This window comes from Equus quagga, chromosome 8, assembly GCF_021613505.1.
Source record: "Equus quagga isolate Etosha38 chromosome 8, UCLA_HA_Equagga_1.0, whole genome shotgun sequence".
In the NCBI taxonomy this organism is placed as follows: domain Eukaryota; kingdom Metazoa; phylum Chordata; class Mammalia; order Perissodactyla; family Equidae; genus Equus; species Equus quagga.
In genome coordinates this window covers 120,371,800-120,389,682 of record NC_060274.1, presented here as the reverse complement: position 1 = coordinate 120,389,682, position 17,883 = coordinate 120,371,800, and the positions used below count along the sequence as shown (strand labels likewise).

The following is a 17,883-nucleotide window of genomic DNA, read 5'->3' as shown; positions in this document are numbered from 1 at the left end:
CTGTTCAGTGGCGTGGCCATCCCGGCCCTGCCCTCTGCTTCTGCTCAAAGCCTCCCTAGCCCCTCCTTGCAGACTGAGGCCTCACCACACCTCCAACTTGCAAAATCCCTTCTTTCCCTTTAATGTGGGGAGGACGGTGGAGGGGTGGAGAATTGGGGAACGAAGCATCCACAGGAAGGTCGGGTTTAGTGTGCTGGGCGCCTCTCATGGAGGCCAAGATGGAGACTGGCTTGCGTCTCCCATATCCCTCCTTGGACCTGTGTCCAGGGCTGGGTCGTAGGCAGTGTCAGTTCATAGCTTCCTGCCTGGGCCTCAGACCTCCACTGAGCCCGGCTGCCTCAGGTGCTGCTGGAGGAGCTGGATGTTGTGCAGCAGTTTCTTCTGGTGGCCGGCCAGGGTGATGCCCAGGGCAGGCAGGTCTCTGGTGGGGAAGGAGCGGATCAAGTCTGGGCCAGCTTCTCCAAGATCCCAGGCATGACCCCTGGCCTAGGGCCCAGAGGCTCCCCCTACCCCACCTCTCCCTGCTTACTCCAGGCTGAGCTGAGCCACATCACTGAAGGTGCAGAGGCCAAACTTGGAGAAGTTGTCCTGATAGCACTCCAGTCCAATGGCCGAAAGCCAGGCCTGGGGTGAGTCCAGAGAAGGAAAGTCCAGGGCCACAGGGTTCAGGAGGGCCTGGGAAGGTCTAAAGGGGGAGGGGCAAGCAGGTCAAAGTCCCCTCTTCATCCTAGCCCCCTCTCCTCAGTTTTCTTTTTGGTTTGCATCTACCCTCCCTGGCTTTCCCAGGTTGCAGCCCCAAGCTCCAGACCTGTCCCCGGGGCCCCCGCCAGCCTGCAGAGTGTCTGGCTTGCGGATCATCTTGTCAAATGCAGACACCAGCTGGTCAAAGTGAGGTCGCTGGGTACGGTCCTTCTGCCAAGTGTCCAGCATAAGCAGATGTAGTGCAGGAGGACAGCCTGGAGGTGGCGGCAGCCGGAACTCCTGCTCTATTGCATTTAGCACCTGGGGGTTACAGGCAGCCTATGGTGAGGGGAAGCTATTGCAGGTGGAAGGCAGTGTATTGTTAGGGGTGAGGTGGTGGGCTGGGAGTAGGAGGAGCATGAGGCTGGTGTGGGGAAAGAACTTAAAAATATGGAAAACAAGAGCCATGAGATCTCAGAATGTGAGGGGATTAGAGAATAGAGGTCTTAGAATGTGTGAATCTGTGTGGTTTGGAGGGTTGGAGGGATCGGGGTGGGGAATCAGCAACGTCTAGGTCAAGAGCTCACCTCCTGGTCACTCATGTCCCAGTAGGGCCGTTCTCCATAACTCATCACTTCCCACATCACTATCCCGAAGCTCCAGACATCGCTGGATGTTGTGTATTTTCCGTGTGCAATGACCTCTGGGGCTGCCCAGCGAAGCATCCCATTTGGGCCCTGAAGGGTTGGTTAAAAGTAACAACAATAATCAAAACAGGAGTCAAGTTTATTGAGCAACTACTACATGTGTGGATGTGTGTTAAGGGTTTTCTATCAATATCTTATTTAATCCTCACAAGAATGCTGTAGGGTGGATGATATTATCTCCATTTTACAGATGCAGAGGGTGAGGCACAGAGAAATATGAACTTGTGCAAAGTCACAGAGCTTAGGGTGGAGTGCTCAGGATTTGTACCCGGCTGCTCTGACTCTAGAGTCTGTGTGCATCCGGGAAAGGGCAGGAGGTGCTTCTAGGTTTTCGCAGGTCTCCTGCCTTCCCCAGTGGTCTTGGTCCCTGAAAGCCCTCCATGCCCTCCTTGCCCAGGCTTCTATCCTGGATGGAGCACAGGTGAGTGCCATCCCTTCAGACACTATGATGCCACTGAGGGACCCACCCCACGTTCCAGCTCATCCTCCAGCACCCGCTGAGGATGCAGAAGCCCCAAGGTTGTGCTCTCACCTGAAGACTGTGGCCAAGACCAGCCACTTTGCACACAAGGTGGCTATTCACCAGTACACTGTGGGCAGAGAGGGTGCGGTGGACGAAGGCGAAGCTGGACAGGTACTGCATGGCGGCGGCCACCCCTCGCTGCATGGCCACCAGCTGCAGGCTGCTGAACTGGCCCTCCCGCTGCTGAAGGGCAGAGGGCAGAGGTCAGCACCTGGGTGGGGAACCTCAACACAGCACAGCAGACATCACAGGAGAGGGCGAGGGCATTTGGGAATCAGAAAATGGCCTGGGAATGAAGGATGAAGAGCACCAAGGGAGATGGGACGGGAGGGAGCAAAGATACAGCGTTCAGTCTCTGGGAGACTTGAGAATTGCAAACTTTCCCAGAGCCAAGGGCCCTCTTCCTTCCCCCAGGCCCAACTGACCCTGAGGAAGCTGTCCAGGGGTCCCAGCTCCATAAGCTCCGTCAGCACCATGAGAGGCCGGCTCTTGGTGACCACGCCCTCCAGCCTCAGGATGTTGGGGTGCTGGAACTGGCCCAGCACTGCGGCCTGGCCTAGAAATGTCATCTGTAGGCTCTCAGTCCCTCCAGCCCATAGGGCCTGGATGGCCACTGCCTGCTCCCGCCGTCCCCGGGGCTGCAGCCGGCCCCGGCGCACTTCTCCAAAGGAGCCTGGAAGCACAGGTATAGGTTGGGAGGGTGGTCAAGGAAGAACCATGGGCTCATGGCTTCCTGATATGTTTAGAAGGGATCCTGCATGGAGGCCCATGGTGGTGGGTGGGACAAGGGAGTCCATCCCATGCCCTCCCTCTGCCCCTGCAGTACCTGCCCCAATGACCTCCTCGATCTTGACATACGCAGGGTCCACCTCCCGGGCAAATTCTCGGACAGCCTGGCAGGGGTCCTCATATGTGGAGGGGTCAATGTAGTACTTTACCCCAAGGCCTATAGGCATATGGAGTTTGTTGTGAGGGTGGTGCAAGGCCTGACTGCCCACACACCCCAGGCAGGCCCTCCCACTTCCAAAAAAGGTGCCAAGGGGCACCCCTCAACCTCGGGGGAACGCAGCCATGCCTGGTGTGCTCCCGGCCAGAGCCCCCAGCTCTTCGTCTGTGCATCCCTCAATCGACCCCCTCACCTGGGCTGCTATACTGCTGCAGTTGCTCTGTGTAGCCTGTCCCACGCCGCTTCCTGAGGGACAAATCAGAGTTCTGGAGTGACACTCACTCCCATTTCCTCCCTCTTCTAGCCTCACTCAGGCTGCTGATCAACCAGGGATCTATGGAGTGAGGGATGCCTGGTCCCTGCTTCCCACCTCCACATGGGCCCAGAGAGGGGGCCTGGATGGTGGGAGAGGGTGTCGGTGGGGTTTTCTGCAGTGGGCTTTGGGGCTGTTAGGACCTGGGGTTGTGCTGCAAAATGAGTGGTGTGGCAGGAGAGGCTCACCTCTGGAAGACAATAGCCAGCACGGTGATGGCTGCCAGCAAGAGGAAGGCCAAGGCCCCCAGGATGGACCCAATTACCAAGGAGAGTCTCTCTGGAAGCTGGGCAGACAGCTCACCTGAGGAACCAGTCACCCAGGATCACAGATGGGCAAGGCTGCACAAGAGCATGCACCCATATACACCCCCACCCACATACCCCTCACGCACCCACATACCCCCCATGTACCTCCCCACACACCCACGCAAAGACCTGAAGGTCAGCTGCTCAGCCACGAACACTCTCCTCACAGCCTCTGGTCTGGAGGGTGGTAGGCGATGGCCCCTGGGCCTCTTCTCACTACCCTCAGTGCCTCCTTCCCCATCCAGGCTTCCTCTCACCTTGAGGCAGTGTCTGGAAATAGACCTTGCCCCCGTAGGGGCCGTGGCCTGCAGCAGTCCGTGCCCGCACCTGGAAGCCATAGATGTGGCCGGGGCTCAGCTGTGTCACAGTGGCCATGTTGGTCTCGCTGGTCAGGGTGAAGGAGTGGGATTCATCTTCTGCCTGGGGGTGACAGCCACTCACTCCCTGCCGGCCCCCTCCCCAACCCCCATCCCTGCCTCTCCCACAATCCCTGTACCCCCTGCTACAGGGCTCCTTGGCACCTTTCCTACCCTCCCCACCTCTAGCCCCATGGTGGGGCACTGTGAGTTCCCATCAGCCCCGCTGGGCACCCCTTTCCTCCCGACCTGGTCACAGTAGCGGAGCTGATAGTCCAGGATATTCCCATTGGTCTGGTCTGGCTGTGGCCAGGACACTGTGATGCTGTTGGATGCTCGGCTCACCTGGTGCACAGCAGGGACTGCAGAGGGAACTGGGGGGGGGGGGGGGGGGGGGGGGGGGGGGGGGGGTCCATGGGGGGGGGGGGGGGGGGGGGGGGGGGGGTTCCAAGGAGGCTAGGGAAGGTGTTAGGCAGGTAAGGCCTTAGGTGGAAGGTGAGGCTCACCTGCATGGCTGGTGCTGACATTGATGGCTGCAGCCTGGGGAGGGTCGGGGCTAAGTTCTGACACCCCGTTGACAGCCTGCACCTCCAAGATGTAAGGAACATGTGCCCGGAGACCCCCGACTAACACTCGGCTCTCAGTCAGGCCCCTCTGACGGGGGTCAAAGTGCACCTCATCCCTGCAGCGGCGACAAGCGGCGGTCCCACTGCTCGGCTCCTGGTGGCCTCCACACTCCTTGCATACGACGTTGAAGAGCAGGTCCCCTCGCCCCCCAAGTTCCTGGGGCAGGCGCCAGTGCAACATGAGTGCTGAGCCTTGCACCTCGAACCATAGCTCCCGGGGGGCTGACGGAGGGCCTGTGAAGGCAGCAGGTGCAGCCAGGGAAGGGCCGCGATGGGAGGCAGTTGTGGGGTGGGGAAGATTGAGGAAGGAAGGAGGCAGGGGAGGAGACAGAGAGCATGGGTTGGGGACCAGAAAGCAGAGAAGGTAGGTGGGAGGAGACACAGGCGGTGGGCCAGGTTGGGAGTGAGGGTAGAGAGGGAAGGGTAGGGCAACATGGAGGAAACCAAGAACACAGGAGGAAAATAAGTCACTCAGATGCAACCAGCCCCCCGTGTTGCCCTCAGGTCCCCCTCTTCTAGCCCCACTCCAGTCCTGTTCCCACCCCTGTGGAAGGTGGGGGACTCACCAGTGCAGGGGGCCTCTGGGGGGTCAGAACTGGCCCTGTAGAAGCCCGAGAGGCAGGGGCAAACAGGGGCTGCAGGGTCGGGGGCATGGCTGCGGGCAGGGCACGGTGAGCAGGCAGCATTCCCAGCCAAGGCCTTGTAGGAGCCCCCGGGGCAGGCTGAGGAGTAGAGGAGGGTGTAGGCATCAGGCTCACTGTCTACCCTCTCCTGAGCCCCACACAGCTGCACAGAGGCGGCTTCCCAGCCTTCCATTCCATTCCCCAGGGTCGCTTCCTCCTTTCCTCCTGAGATCTAACCCCAACCCCTCTCTCCCCTCTTTCCCTCCCTCTCACAGAGATTACTTCTGCCATTTCGCTAGGTGGAATTGCATTTCCATTGATGGAAAAAATGAGGTGGGTGGGGGCTATGGGCAGGCCAAGCACTAGATGTAGGTGTCTGACTTGATTGCATAATCCCTCTGCTGAGGCCTCCTGCATCCTCCACCTAGCAGCAGAATCATTCTCCTTAGCCGGCATCCACTGCCTTCTCCCACCTGCATCCTAGTCACCCAGCCCTGGGATGATTCCTCCCTAATTAGATGGCAAAAGTGGACAAAGGACCCCATCCCATGATAACCCAGGAGTTTAACTCCTCTTGATCCCCATCACTTCTCAGGCCTGCAGCCCTAGGATCCTCAGGAATGGCTGCAGAAGTCTCCAGAAGGTTCTGGAAATTTCCGATGAGCAAATGAAAGCAAGTCTGTGTGTTTTAGGAAATAGATCTGGAGAAAACAGGAGTCCTTTCCTAAAATAGCTTATTCCTGAACTTTTGAGGACAAAACGTAGTTTGGAGTGTCTAGGAGAGGAACCTGAAGATTGGAGGCATATGGCGGCATCTGGGGCAAGTGTAAGGCAGCAGGGTCTCACCTTGGCAGGCTTTGTCTCCACGCATGGGCTGGTGCCCCGGCTGGCAGCGGCAGCCCCCAACAGCTACCATCCACTTGCCCTCCCCGTTGCAGTGCAGCCTGGGGGTGCTGACCCCTGCCTGGCCACCCCCTCCATCCTCCTCTGGCTCTGCATGAGCCACACAAGTGCCCACGGCTGCCACCAGGGAAGCCCCCCCGGCCCCACTGGCCTGCGTCTCAGGAAAAGAGGCGAAGGCACGGAGCACGGAGGGGCAGGCGTAGGAGAAGAGTTTGACCGCCACGAGGGCCAGGCAGGCCCCGGTGTCCTGGAAGGCCACGTAGAAGCCGCGCTGGGTGAGGGGGCCGAAGCTCCGCTCTTTGACGTTCAATTGCAGCCCAGCCCGCTGCCCGGAGCCACGAGGCCCCACAGTCCACGCGGAGGAGGCAGGGAAGCTCTCATCTGCTGCAATTGTGTCCACCTTGGTCCAGCGTTTGTGGTGCCAGGTGGCAATGCCATCGGAGCTATCGGGCTCCTCGGCCTGGCGGTAGTAGAGCGTGAAGGTCTCCCGGCAGGTGCCTCCGGCCACGCCCAGGCTGGAGCAGGCCCGCACAGAGAAGTGGAGTCGGATGTGTGCCCTCTGGGCCCCTCGACGCTCCACAAAGTGGGTTTGCAGCCAGTTGTCCTGCCCGGTGCCTGGACGGGCCCCTGCCACGTGGCATGCCTCGAAGGTCCGAGTCGGGCGTCGCTGGTCGTCCAGAACGCTCACTTCATCCCACTGCAGGGAGGGGGGGCGAGGACAGTGTTAGCTGCTCAGAGATTGGATGGTGCACTGCGGTGGTGGGCATAGCTGAGACTTAAAATTAACGACATACAAAGCAGGGTGAGGCTATCCCAAGCCCTGTTCCTCCAGAGGGAAGAGGGAAGGAGTCTTAGCCCATCAATCTCTACCCAGGGTTTCCTTCCTGAATTCTGCACTCTAGCAAGCAGGGAGGAGGAGGGGTGATGGGTTCAGAATGAAAGAGTGACACTCACTCCACCTGGCGGGTAGGTGAGCCAGCCAATCTCAGATGTCTCTCCAGTGGTGTCCAGCAATACCTCTGCCCAGAGATAAGAAGGGGCACGCAGTGGCCAAGCCTCTAGCCAGCACTGCTAACCCCCTCCCCATTCCTATGAGGAAAAAGGGATTTCCCTCCCTGGTCCATTTAATTAACCAGCAGGAGTACAGCTGTCTGTCAGGAGACTTTCTCTGAAACTCTCCCCATTCTCTTCTCCCATTTGATATCTTCACTCTTTTCTGCCTTTTCTGAATCTTTCCCATTTCCCACCTGAGCTGGGTCTCTACTGGCAATTGGGGGTTCTCTGGTCTCCCCTTCCTCTTACCTTCCAGCGCCAGAACTGAGGACACCAGGACCAGGCTGCACAGGCTGCACACCATGCCCACCACTCCGCTTCCTGACCAGGCAGCCCCCTCAGCAGCCATGGGACATCTTCAGGGCTCTCACCATTGCCCAGGCCACCACCCTGCTCCCAGGCGGGGCTGCTGCTTTGCAAGACTGGGGTCTGCAGCCAAGCTTGCTTCCTAGGAACAGAAGAGGGAGGTAACTGCATTGCTTCTCGGATGGCCCAGGCTCCAAAACCTGATGCTGTATCTCCTCCTACATTCTCAAACTGCCCCAGCAGCAACCACAGGGTGAGAGCCGGCAGAGCCCTGCCTTTCTCCTGATCTGTGCAAAGTCCACCATCTTGGACGGCCATGTGCAGAGTTGCTCCCTCCCTACTCCCTGTAGGTGACCCCATCTCTGAGCATTCATTTCTCATGGCCCTCCCTCTTATAACTCAGGGTAGTTAGTTCTGGGCCAATCTTACCCTTTTCTTCTGGGAGGAGCTATTCCAGTTCTCTCTCTTCATTTACTCTCTTCTCTTCCTCCTGACCTGTATTGGAAGCCAGAAGTTCTTCTCATTAAAAACAGGGGTTTAAAAGCTACTCCTTCCCTAGGGACACACAGATTCCCCCCCCAACACTTCCTGACCCCCATCAGACTTGGACACTCTAGACATTTCAGAGGCAGTGAAGCGAGAGGGACCACAGAAGGAGAGCTGTGGGGTATGATGGGAGGGAGCGTGTGAGAACAGATGCAGAAAGAACAGAGGCATAAAGATTCTGTCTGATAAATGAGCCAGTATAGAGAAGGGATGGACCTATGTAGGTTGGCATACCTACATTTTGTGAACAAAGATCCTCTCTGCATAACCAGCACATTTTTTCCGTGGCTTACAGAAAAATAAATGTACGTCTTAAATACATGAAAAGATGCTTCAAATCTGCTCATAATGAACAAAAGGCATGTTGAAACAGCAATGACATGCCATTCTGTCCTATGAGATTAGCAAGGCACTGGGTTAGAGAAGGTAGAGGAAATAGGCTCTCTTATATTCACTACACTGAGGAGTTCAAATTGGAATCTCCTCGGCAATGTCTCTTCAGCAGCTTCACTTCTAAGAATTTGTCCTTCAGGTACCGTACACTTGGATCCGTTTCCACAGATGATTGAACAAGAATATTCATTGCAGAATTGTTTGCAAGGGGAAAGACTGTAAACTAGCTGTTCACCCATAGGAAGAGGTTAAACAATTATAGCACAACGTTAAAAAGGAATATGGGCTACTGGTTCTGTGCCGATGTGAAAATACTTTCCAAGTGAAAGTAGTCCAGTGTAGAACAGTAGAAAGGATGCTCCTGATTGGTAACTCGAGAAGGACATACACATACAAATACATATGTATGTAAGGATTTTTATAAAGGATAGACAAACCTGGGGAGAAAGGGAGAGGGCCAGGACAGGGCTAGTACAAGGGAGACTTATGCTCACTGCATTCTCTTTGATTTTTGTATTTTTAAAATCTTGTATATACATTATCTTTTCAATTAAATCATTAATTAAGGTTTCCTTTAAATCTGTGCATAATAACTGGTTAGTAAAATGAATCAAAATAGTGTTTATACCTTTAAAATGCTTTCCGGGACTATGGAGTAAGCTACCCTCTTATATAAAACGTTCCCAAGCCCTTATAAACACACACTACAGCTCACACGCACATGGCCTGGAGGCACGGCCGCCTCCACTGTTGCAGGGAAGACAAACGGCTCAGGCCTTCCTTTGCTTGTGGGTCTAGAGATTGGTGGTGACCTATCTCTCTCCTGTGACTGAGTCTCAAAAATCTGTGAGTTGCATGGATAAGAGCAGTAGATTCCATTTATTTCCCTTGAGAAGAAAACAAGAAGCATATTGCTCAAAAGATAGGAAACTGAGAATTAAAAAGAAGCCAGTCGGAGGTTAGAACCTGGTTCCTCCTGGATATTTGTGGCCATGTGATGCACAGTGCTATCCAAAACTACATATTTCACAGTGAAGCTGAAATCGATTAAACTATATTTAACTTTGATGAATATGAAAATCATAATTTGATTCCTACTAATCTAATTTTTTCTGGTAATGCTAGCTATACTGTAAGATGAAGCCTTCAGTGTTATGTCTATGTGGTTATTGTGGAAGGACACTGTTTCTACACCTTTATGGGCTGCCGTGTAGTGGGTATCTGCCAGCTAGCCACTGAAATTTACCCTTCATGCCTCTGGAACCCTATTTGTGAAAGAGAATTCAACATATAGCATATGGAGGCAAGTAAGAAGCATTTCCAAATCATCACGTTGTGTATCTTAAACTTGCACAATGTTATATCTTAATTGTATCTCAATAAAGCTGGGGGAAAAAAAGAAGCATTTCCATTTGGCAAATTATTCCTAACAAACAGAGGTTGTTTGCAAATACTACCTCAAATGCTACTAGAATCATTTGCAGATTGAATAAATGCTTCAAAAAAGTACAGGGAGATTATGAAGTAAAAAGCACGGCCCCGTCACCAATGGCTATTTAAAAAGTATCCTGACATGCCAGCCCTGATGGCCTACTGGTTAAAGTTCACTGCTGTTACCACTTTAGTGGCCTGGGTTTGTTTCCCAGTCGCAGAACCACACCACCCATCTATCAGTTGCCATGTTGTGGTTCTCACATAGAACTAGGATATGCAATCATGCACTGAGGCTTTGGGGAGAAAGAAAAAAAAGAAAAAGAGGAAGACTGGCAACAGATGTTAGCTCAGGGCAAACCTTTCCAAAAAAAAAAAAAGAATTAAAAAAAATCCTGAAATAATTCATATTGTAGGTACACCCCAAATTCTCAATGGCTTAAAGAAGAGACACACTTGTCACACCAAAGCAGATCAAATTCTGTCCAGGGCTGGAGAATCTTTAGGAATGCTGTTATCAAGATCTAAAATGCCAGCAAAAAATCTTTAAACAATGAAGGCTATTATACCATTTTCCCAGCAGATATTCTTTAAAATAGCTTCTTTCAGTCAGAACATGGATGGATTCTGGAACCTGTACAAAGAAGAAACTATAAGAACTGTGTCTTCCTAAACTTACAGCTAGACAGCTAGTCATGGAGAGGGAAGAATAAATACTTTGGATACATCTCATTGAATTTTTTTGAAAAACAGCGAAACATGAGAAAGAGATGCACTGCAGATAATATCAGCTGTGCAATATGGAACATTCTAGAAGAGGACGAATGGAAAAGCATTTGCTCTGATGACCCACACTACAAGTAACACAGTGGCTTGTAGCTGCAGTGGAGTGTGCATACTCAGCCTTAGCATGCATCTTAGTGACAACATGAAGCTGGCCTCTCTCCAGAAAATCCAGAAAAAACAAAAACAGTTATGACACATGTTAAAGCCACTCAGCCTCTGTCATCAAGAGGAATCAGAAAGAAAAGAATAAAATGGAGACATTGCCTATGGATTGCCACTTCAGTAATTTTTTGAAATTTCACTAACAAAGATATTCACTAACAAGAAATGCTTGAGGACCTTCAAGTACCCAGAAGTGTACTCTTCTTATTTGATGAGGACAGCTTTTAGATTCGAATTCAGAAGATCGAAGGTTATAAACAGGTTTCCTCAGGAAAAAATTGTGGCTGAGTGAGACTAAGAAGTTAGGTCAGTTCTTGCTTATCAAACAAACCAGATCAATCCAACTTTTATTTTTTAATACATGAAGAGAATCTGAGTGTATCTCTATGGCTAGAATAAAAATAAAGAAAGAGGGAACTTTATGAAGATATGGAATAAATTGCTGTGAACTAATTCCTACTGCTGCAGATTCTTTTGAAACAAGTTTCAAAGGCAGAAATGTAAGTGACAAGAACACGGCTTTTCCATCCACATGCCTGGAATACGAAACAATCAGGACTTAGAACTTGATTTTCAAAGGTGCTTTCAATGGCTGAGGACTAGGACATCTTTCCACATTTGGTCCAGGGGAGCACTCTGGGAGCAGCCTCCCACTGTCACACGGAGGGGGACAGCAAGGCCAGGCCCCTGCTCTTCTTCCTCGTGGTCTGCTTCAGAATCCTCAAACTTCTCCAGCTCATGAAAGGAACTGGTCAGTGTTTAGAAATCCTCCAACCCACAAAAGAGCAGAAAATTTCTCTCAATCAGGAAAACATTCAAATTTCAGATGTGTATATGGTTTTAAAAATGTAAAACACCAGAAGCAGCAGAAATGTGGATGTGAAATGATAGCTCAGAAAATGAGACTGATTACACAAAGTTTCCTGTAACAAAAATTGCATTCTATGACTTCACATTTTTTTTTCTCAGCTCCTTTTCTGGATATATCACTTTATGTCTTTTTGATACTGTAGTGACACCACATCCACAAGTCTGCTACATTTCTTTGCTTTACAAAAATATAACAGTTTTATAGGCATCGGGACTGTATTTTGTTTTCAGAAACTGGCATAGATTAAAGATTTGTGGAATCTTACCCTCTAAATCATAGCTTATGAGTTCCGTTATGTATAAAAATGAAAGATTTAAAAATAAATTAAATGAGTAAATCTGTAAGAATTTAAAAAATTAACCGTGCTCAAATTAAAGTGTTAAACATGATAATCTTATGAACAAACCAAGCTGACAATATAGCTTTTGTGCCTCAATCCACAAAGTGAATTTTAAAAAATTTAAAAATGTAAGCCAAATAAGCTTGGAGGAAGACAGGCTGGGAGATATATCGGGCATTAAAATTGGTTCCTGTAGGAGGTAGAAGTGGAGGATGGTAGGTGGGGGGAATATTAAGTTTGTCTTACACATTCTTGATTGTTTTTCTTGTTACAATGAGCATATCCTAGTTTATAATTAAAATAAAATCCCATAATTAAAATCTAAACAAAAAATAGGAAAATATTTTCAAAACCTAGACCAGTAGAGCATATGTTTAAATTTTATCCCCCCTTCCCTTTTTCCCTCTAGGTTTCAAAATACCTAGAAATTTTCATGTATAAGAAGACAGCAGAGATAGAGAGGAAGTAGGAGCCGGGAATGAATGAGCAAAATAACCTTTTTCCTTTGATTTTGTTTAAGCTTCTCTCCCCAAGAAGTTCAAATTGTCCCACTGACAATATCGTGCTTCCCTTACATGGTGTTCAGCAAAGGACGGTGACTTCAAAGGGAAAAAGGGACCAGAGGAGGCTGTACATTCAGATCACACGACGAGTGGCATTGCTACAAACTGAGCCCAGACAGGAACATTCATTGAGGCAGAGCAGGCTGCAGGGGCCAGCGGGGCGAGGGAAAGTCTCAAAGGCAGAAGGTCAATGGTTTGATGTCTGGGGTGGTTGTTGAGCTGGTCCTCACACCTGTTAGCCACAGGGTCAGCGTGGGAGGGGTCAGCACCACAGGCTCAGTCCTCTGTCCTGTTCTGCAGCTGTTCAACACCCAGGAAATTCCTGTATAATCCTTGATCAGCTTAATGCTGCAGCCTCCACCCTTTAATCTCCACCTTGGATATGGTTTTAGGACCACTCTCTTCTAGCTCTGGCTGCCCGCCTTGAAAAGGATCCCATTGGCCTTTACAGTGGCTTCCAAAGCAGACAGTGAAGAGGCAGCTGTCCTCCAGTGCTTCTAGCCCCTTCTGCCCTGGCTGGAGAAGCCAATTTGTGGATAACCTAGCAGAGAACAGTCCTGTGTCCCCTGAGGCCTCCAGTCTCCGAGAATGTCCCCCAGAGCACGCAGATGCAGACAAATGAATATGCCTCCCACTCCCAGGCTGTGGAGCTGGGGGAGGCTTTTAAGATGCAGGCAGTGTCTGGGTCTAGCCAGACAGCCACTTAGAACGAGCTGCTCTGGCTGTGCACTGACCGGGGACATGTGTGGCTCTGGAAAAGGACATAAGGAAGGGCAGTGGGGCGGTCGGTAAATGTGCACGGGATGAGTAAGTGGATGATTGTGGAAGAAAGCCCATGAGTGCCAGGACCAGAGCCTATGAGAGCAAGTGTGAGACTGAGTAAGGGAGTGTGCATGAGGTGAGATAGGTGTGGAGCAGGATGGTGCACGCTGGAGGTATGTGTGTGTGAGAGCATGCAGAGCAGTGCCCATCCAGAGTGGTCCTCATGCTGGTGGCAGACACCCATGAGCCCTTCCCCTCCTCCCTCATCCTGGGTCTGTCTCTACCTCACCCTGAGTCAGGCTGTGAACTGCTCTCTGCCCTAGGAGTTGCTTCTGCAAAAACACCTGGGCTGGGAGAGGGAGGTAACAGGAAGTAGAGAAAGGGAAACCTGAGGCTTCCAGAACCCCTGGAACCCGTCCACCTAGAAGTAGAGCGGTGGGGACAAGGGGCCCAGGGCCCAGCTCAGGAGATGGTGATGAGCTCGGAGCGCAGCTGGGCCAGAGGAGGAAGGGTCCTGCCCTTCTCATGCTCAGCCCATCGCTGCCTGTTGCTCCCCAGCATTCTGGTGACAACAACGGTCATTGCCATCCATCTTCTTGCACCCTGTATGAACCAATAGAATCCAAAGGAGTCCTCCTCCCCAGGCCACTAGGTAGGTACATGGGAGACCCCACCCTAACCTTCCCGGGACAAAAAAGGCCCAGTGCCCTGAAAGAGCCAAGTGGCCCCCCTGAACAGCACCCAGCAATTCTCCATCTGCCAGTGTCTTATTACTTGGACAGCTTCCATGGACTGCCAACAGTCCCACAGCTCCTTTCCCACTGAAGCAGCATGTCCCCTTCCAGAGCCTGAGTCAAGTTCCCCTGGCGGGGAGGGCCCAGGTTAACTGACTGGGAACAGGCCCAGCCGCTTCTCTCCGTGGGCAGTGCCAGGGACATTACAACATCGGCTATGCTGGATCTATGCCAGGTCCCCCAGGGATGGGAGGAGAGAGAGTGCCAGACAGCCAAGATTGGTGGGTGGGGTTGTGGGACAGGCAGGGCCAAGCACCCAGATGTACAGAGACGACGAGCCGGGGCCGCAGCAAGCAGTAGACTTCGGTTGCAACTCGGAGGTTGTGGCTGGGGAGCACGAGCCAAGCCTTCACTCCACACCAAGGCTTACGTGTGGTGATGGCCGTGGGGGAGCAGGATAGGCTGCAGGGAGCTGGGGGGAGGTGTGGGATCGACCTCTTAGCTCCTCCCAGCTCCACCGGGATTGGAGAGATGCCATTGGGTCAGAGGGGTGGGCAACCTCTTCAGAAGGCTGGTAGCCCAGCCTCTGCGAGGACCCCTGTATTAGGATCCCCTACCTATATCAGTGCCAGACGAGTGCCTCAGCAAACACAGTGGGGGATCGCAGCAGCAAGAGTAACGGGGGTGTCAATGACGGCCAGTCAAGGGGGTGGGGTGGGGGAGCCAGGTGGGCCAGTTCCTCGCCCCTCAGGAACCCCGCTCTCGCCTTGGGGAGGGATACTGAGGATGTGCAAAGGCCCGGTCTGGAGGGCTCCTCTACTTTGGCAAACCTAATCCTTCCGTCCCCAGGCACACCGCCCCCATCCTTCAACACCGCCTGCGACCCCGCGGCTCACCTTCCCGCCGGCCGCAGGCTCCGCAGGTCTCGCCCCCCGAGGCCCCGCGCTCGCCCAGCGCCGCCCGCGTCTCCGTTCGGGTGCGGGGACCCAGCTCCCCGCGGCCCGTCCGCTGGGCGCCGTGCGTCTCCGGCGTTCCGGGGCGGCCGGGGGGCGGTGGCTGGCGGCAGGGGCTGCTCCGGAGGCGGGGCGCCGGGGGATCGCGCGGGGCCCGCGTCGCGCTCGCCGTCGCCGCGCCCGGTCGCGGGGCCAGCCGCCCGCTGCTCTGCTCCGGAGAGGCGGCTGGAGCGAGCGCCGCCCGGCCCGCCCCCTCCGCGTCCCTCCCAGCCCGGCCCGGCCCGCCCCTCTCCGGGCCCCGTGGCCGCCCTCCCTCTCCCCTCTTCCGGGGAGCCGAGCCCGCCCTCCCAGCCTGGGCGGCGATGCGCGGCGCCCGCTCTGCGGCCCCGGCGCGCGAGGGAGAGCGAAGTGGGGGCGCGGGGCTCGCCCTGGGCCCGCCTGTGCGCTGGGCCGGGGGCGGAGGGACGTGGGCAGGGAGGCTGGCACGCGTGAGGGGCCCGGAGGAGGCGGGAATCCGAACGCCAGGAGACTTGTTTAAAACCCCCGGGGCGGGCGCGGGCTCGGGCCCCTGGGAGGGAAGCGCACCTGGCGGGCGGGCGGCCGATGCCCAGGGCAGGGCAGGGCAGGGCAGCAGCCGGCCCAAACACCCGCGCCCTCTCGCCGTCCTGCTTTTCTGCTTCAACTCTAGGAACTAAAACAGTGGGTTTTAGTTCCTACTCAGGTTTGAATTAAGGTGGGCGTGAGCTGAGGAAAAGAGAAAGAAGCAAAAGAAGGGGGCGGAGGGAAAGACAAACTGAGAGATCTCGGAGGGTACGGGGGTGGTGGAAGTGGTTAGAAAGCACGGGAGGGGGGCGTCTGGGTATCTGAGTACCTCTGATCTAGCCTTAAACTCCTCTCTGGCTTCGTGACCCTGGATCTTGGTCAGCGTTGGGGCTTCTGACTCCACCCTCCCAAAGGGCATGGAAGCCTGGGTCTGAACGGGGAGGCCTGATGTCCGTGTCTGGCTTTTGCATGGCCTCGGCTACTCGCTGCATCTCTGGGTGCCTTCTCCCTTGCCCCCTCCCCAGAGAACTTCCCACAGGGATGAGAGGCGATGGAGGGTACTCGCAGCGGGTGCTTGGAAGGAGGGGCTGAGGAAAGGAGGGGGCGCTCCGCGGAAAGATGTTTCCGCCCACCCCTAGCCTCTTTTCAAACCGAGGGCAGGATTTGGGGTCTATTGTTCAGGGCCTGCAGCGCCGATGGGGGCCTTCCCACAAAGTGTTGCTACCACCTTCTGGTTCTTACAAGAATACAGGCATCTGGTGGAATTCCCTCTGGCCCTTTGCCCCCTCCCCATATCACCCTGTCCCATAGTATTCTACTTTCTTCTTTTATCCAAGACATGTTTATTAAAGCACTAGCTGCAAATGAGCTGATAAAACTGGTACTTAAGGAGCTTTCAGAAACCAAGGAAAATTGTGAAAGAGATCTATGAGCCAACAAGCACGCTAACCAAAACAATGAAACTCATTAGGAGGCACCTGGGAGAAACAAACAAGCTTTAATGAATTGGCTGCATGAGTGATAGAAGCAAAGAAAAGGGAGGCTGAACTAGTTCCCACTTGGCGAGGGGGTTGTTCACGTCCAATATCTGGAGTCAGTTAATAAGCCTAATGATGTTGAATGAGTCTGCACTGGGACGTAATAAATCCGCTTGCACTGGTGAGTCTAGCTACATATTGTTTCTTCCTGTTGCTGTGAAACTCGAAAATTGGAAGTGTTTCAGAATGAGTAAATAAAAAGTAATAGTATTTAAATTTGTTTGGTGCTAAAGAGCAGGACCTAGTAAAGTTGGTGGCTCACAGAATTCATTATCTTGGGGCACAGCCATCTAAATGTAGATTTGGAGCCAAAAGTTGCTCCTGAGTAGAAAAGTCCAGGTGGTTTGGGATGGTTCTTTGATTCGATCGGCCTCTTTTTTTTTCCCCCTGTTTTTGCCTCCTGCTTGGGCTTTCTTCTCTTCAGCATCTATCACTCCCCAAGGGTGCGCAGTTTTCTTCTGCCTTATTTCCCTTTAGAATGGCTAGTGCAAGATGATGTTATTATAAACAAAGAGCTTTACAAGTAATTTCAGTGATAAGACTTCTAGTAAAAAGCAATAAAGGAATTGGCTGAGCCCCCAGATCTCTGATTCAAGACATTAGTTATAGCTCCAGATGTACAACCTGACGGGGTCCAAGGCCCTTCTCTGAACTGTCTGCAGGGCCTGTGGCCTCTGGGTGCATCTTACTTCCCCAAAACTGGAGTCTGGTCTCCAAATAGTTTAACCAATAAAAGTGTCAAATGCCCATGTATACAATGAAACTTTTTCATTTTTTCTTTCTGTTCAGAAACTTCTAGAGTGTGCCAGGGTTCTTCTGTAATACTGGTTTATTTAAAAGACAAAATTAGTTTGCAACTGATTTGTAGCCCAGTGGTGATTGGTAGCCTGGATGGTCCCTGAGTGATCTTCAGTTTCCCCAGGAGAGTCTTACACTTGGACATTACTGTAACCAAGCAATAATAAAAAGACATTCCAAGGTATTAGTGCACGGAGAGAAAGAGGAGGGCTCTTCTCTCATAACAGAATGTTTTGTCAGTTAGAGATTAACTTCAGCTGCTTGTACCAGAAAAGTTGGACAGCAGTGGTGTAAACAAATTGAGCAATCCGGGAATGCCATGGAAGCCCCAGGTCAATAAGACTTGGGTTTCTGCCCTGCCTCTTTAGGGTGAAGACTTGTTCTCAGGTTCTCAGCATGTCAGCCAGAGCACCAGTTATAATGTCCATTAGTTTCAGCCAAGAAAAAGAAGATGGACATGGAATAAAGGGCATAGCTTCAGCTGAGTTAGCACCCTTTAAGAACTTTCTGGAAGCCCCATCCAGAGATTTCTTATATATTATAAGCCAAGACTGTGTCACATGACCACCTTTACCTGGAAGGGATGGGGAAATGGATGCTGCACAAATAAAATTGAAGT

General features: G+C 52.7%; 1 protein-coding gene across 2 annotated transcripts; it reads right to left on the bottom strand.

Moving 5' to 3' along the window:
• Positions 1–93: 93 nt before the first annotated feature.
• On the bottom strand, positions 94–15,088 carry EPHB6 (EPH receptor B6). Of its 2 annotated transcripts, XM_046669202.1 has the most exons (18): positions 14,830–15,088; positions 7,775–7,840; positions 7,289–7,487; positions 6,941–7,005; positions 5,930–6,683; positions 5,027–5,182; positions 4,341–4,694; positions 4,084–4,208; positions 3,736–3,898; positions 3,359–3,473; positions 3,051–3,103; positions 2,738–2,857; positions 2,337–2,584; positions 1,921–2,094; positions 1,269–1,418; positions 809–1,002; positions 530–685; positions 94–421 (listed from the first exon to the last, which is right to left on the bottom strand). In XM_046669202.1, the coding sequence occupies exons 3-18, from the start codon at positions 7,386–7,388 to the stop codon at positions 313–315; spliced, it is 3,036 nt and encodes a 1,011-aa protein (XP_046525158.1). In that variant the 5' UTR covers positions 7,389–7,487; positions 7,775–7,840; positions 14,830–15,088; the 3' UTR covers positions 94–312. The 2 variants fall into 2 exon arrangements, with proteins under 2 accessions (XP_046525158.1, XP_046525159.1); XM_046669203.1 differs by lacking the exons at positions 6,941–7,005; positions 7,775–7,840; positions 14,830–15,088 and having other exon boundaries at positions 7,289–7,419.
• Positions 15,089–17,883: the final 2,795 nt, after the last annotated feature.

Excerpts from the sequence above, each read along its gene's own strand:
- EPHB6 (XM_046669202.1), bottom strand. The coding sequence starts at position 7,388 with ATGGCTGCTGAGGGGGCTGCCTGGTCAGGAAGCGGAGTGGTGGGCATG. Across the intron at positions 7,006-7,288 it reads CTCAGTTCTGGCGCTGGAAG|AGGTATTGCTGGACACCACT; the intron begins GTAAGAGGAAGG and ends ATCTCTGGGCAG. Across the intron at positions 1,003-1,268 it reads GGGACATGAGTGACCAGGAG|GTGCTAAATGCAATAGAGCA; the intron begins GTGAGCTCTTGA and ends TGTAACCCCCAG.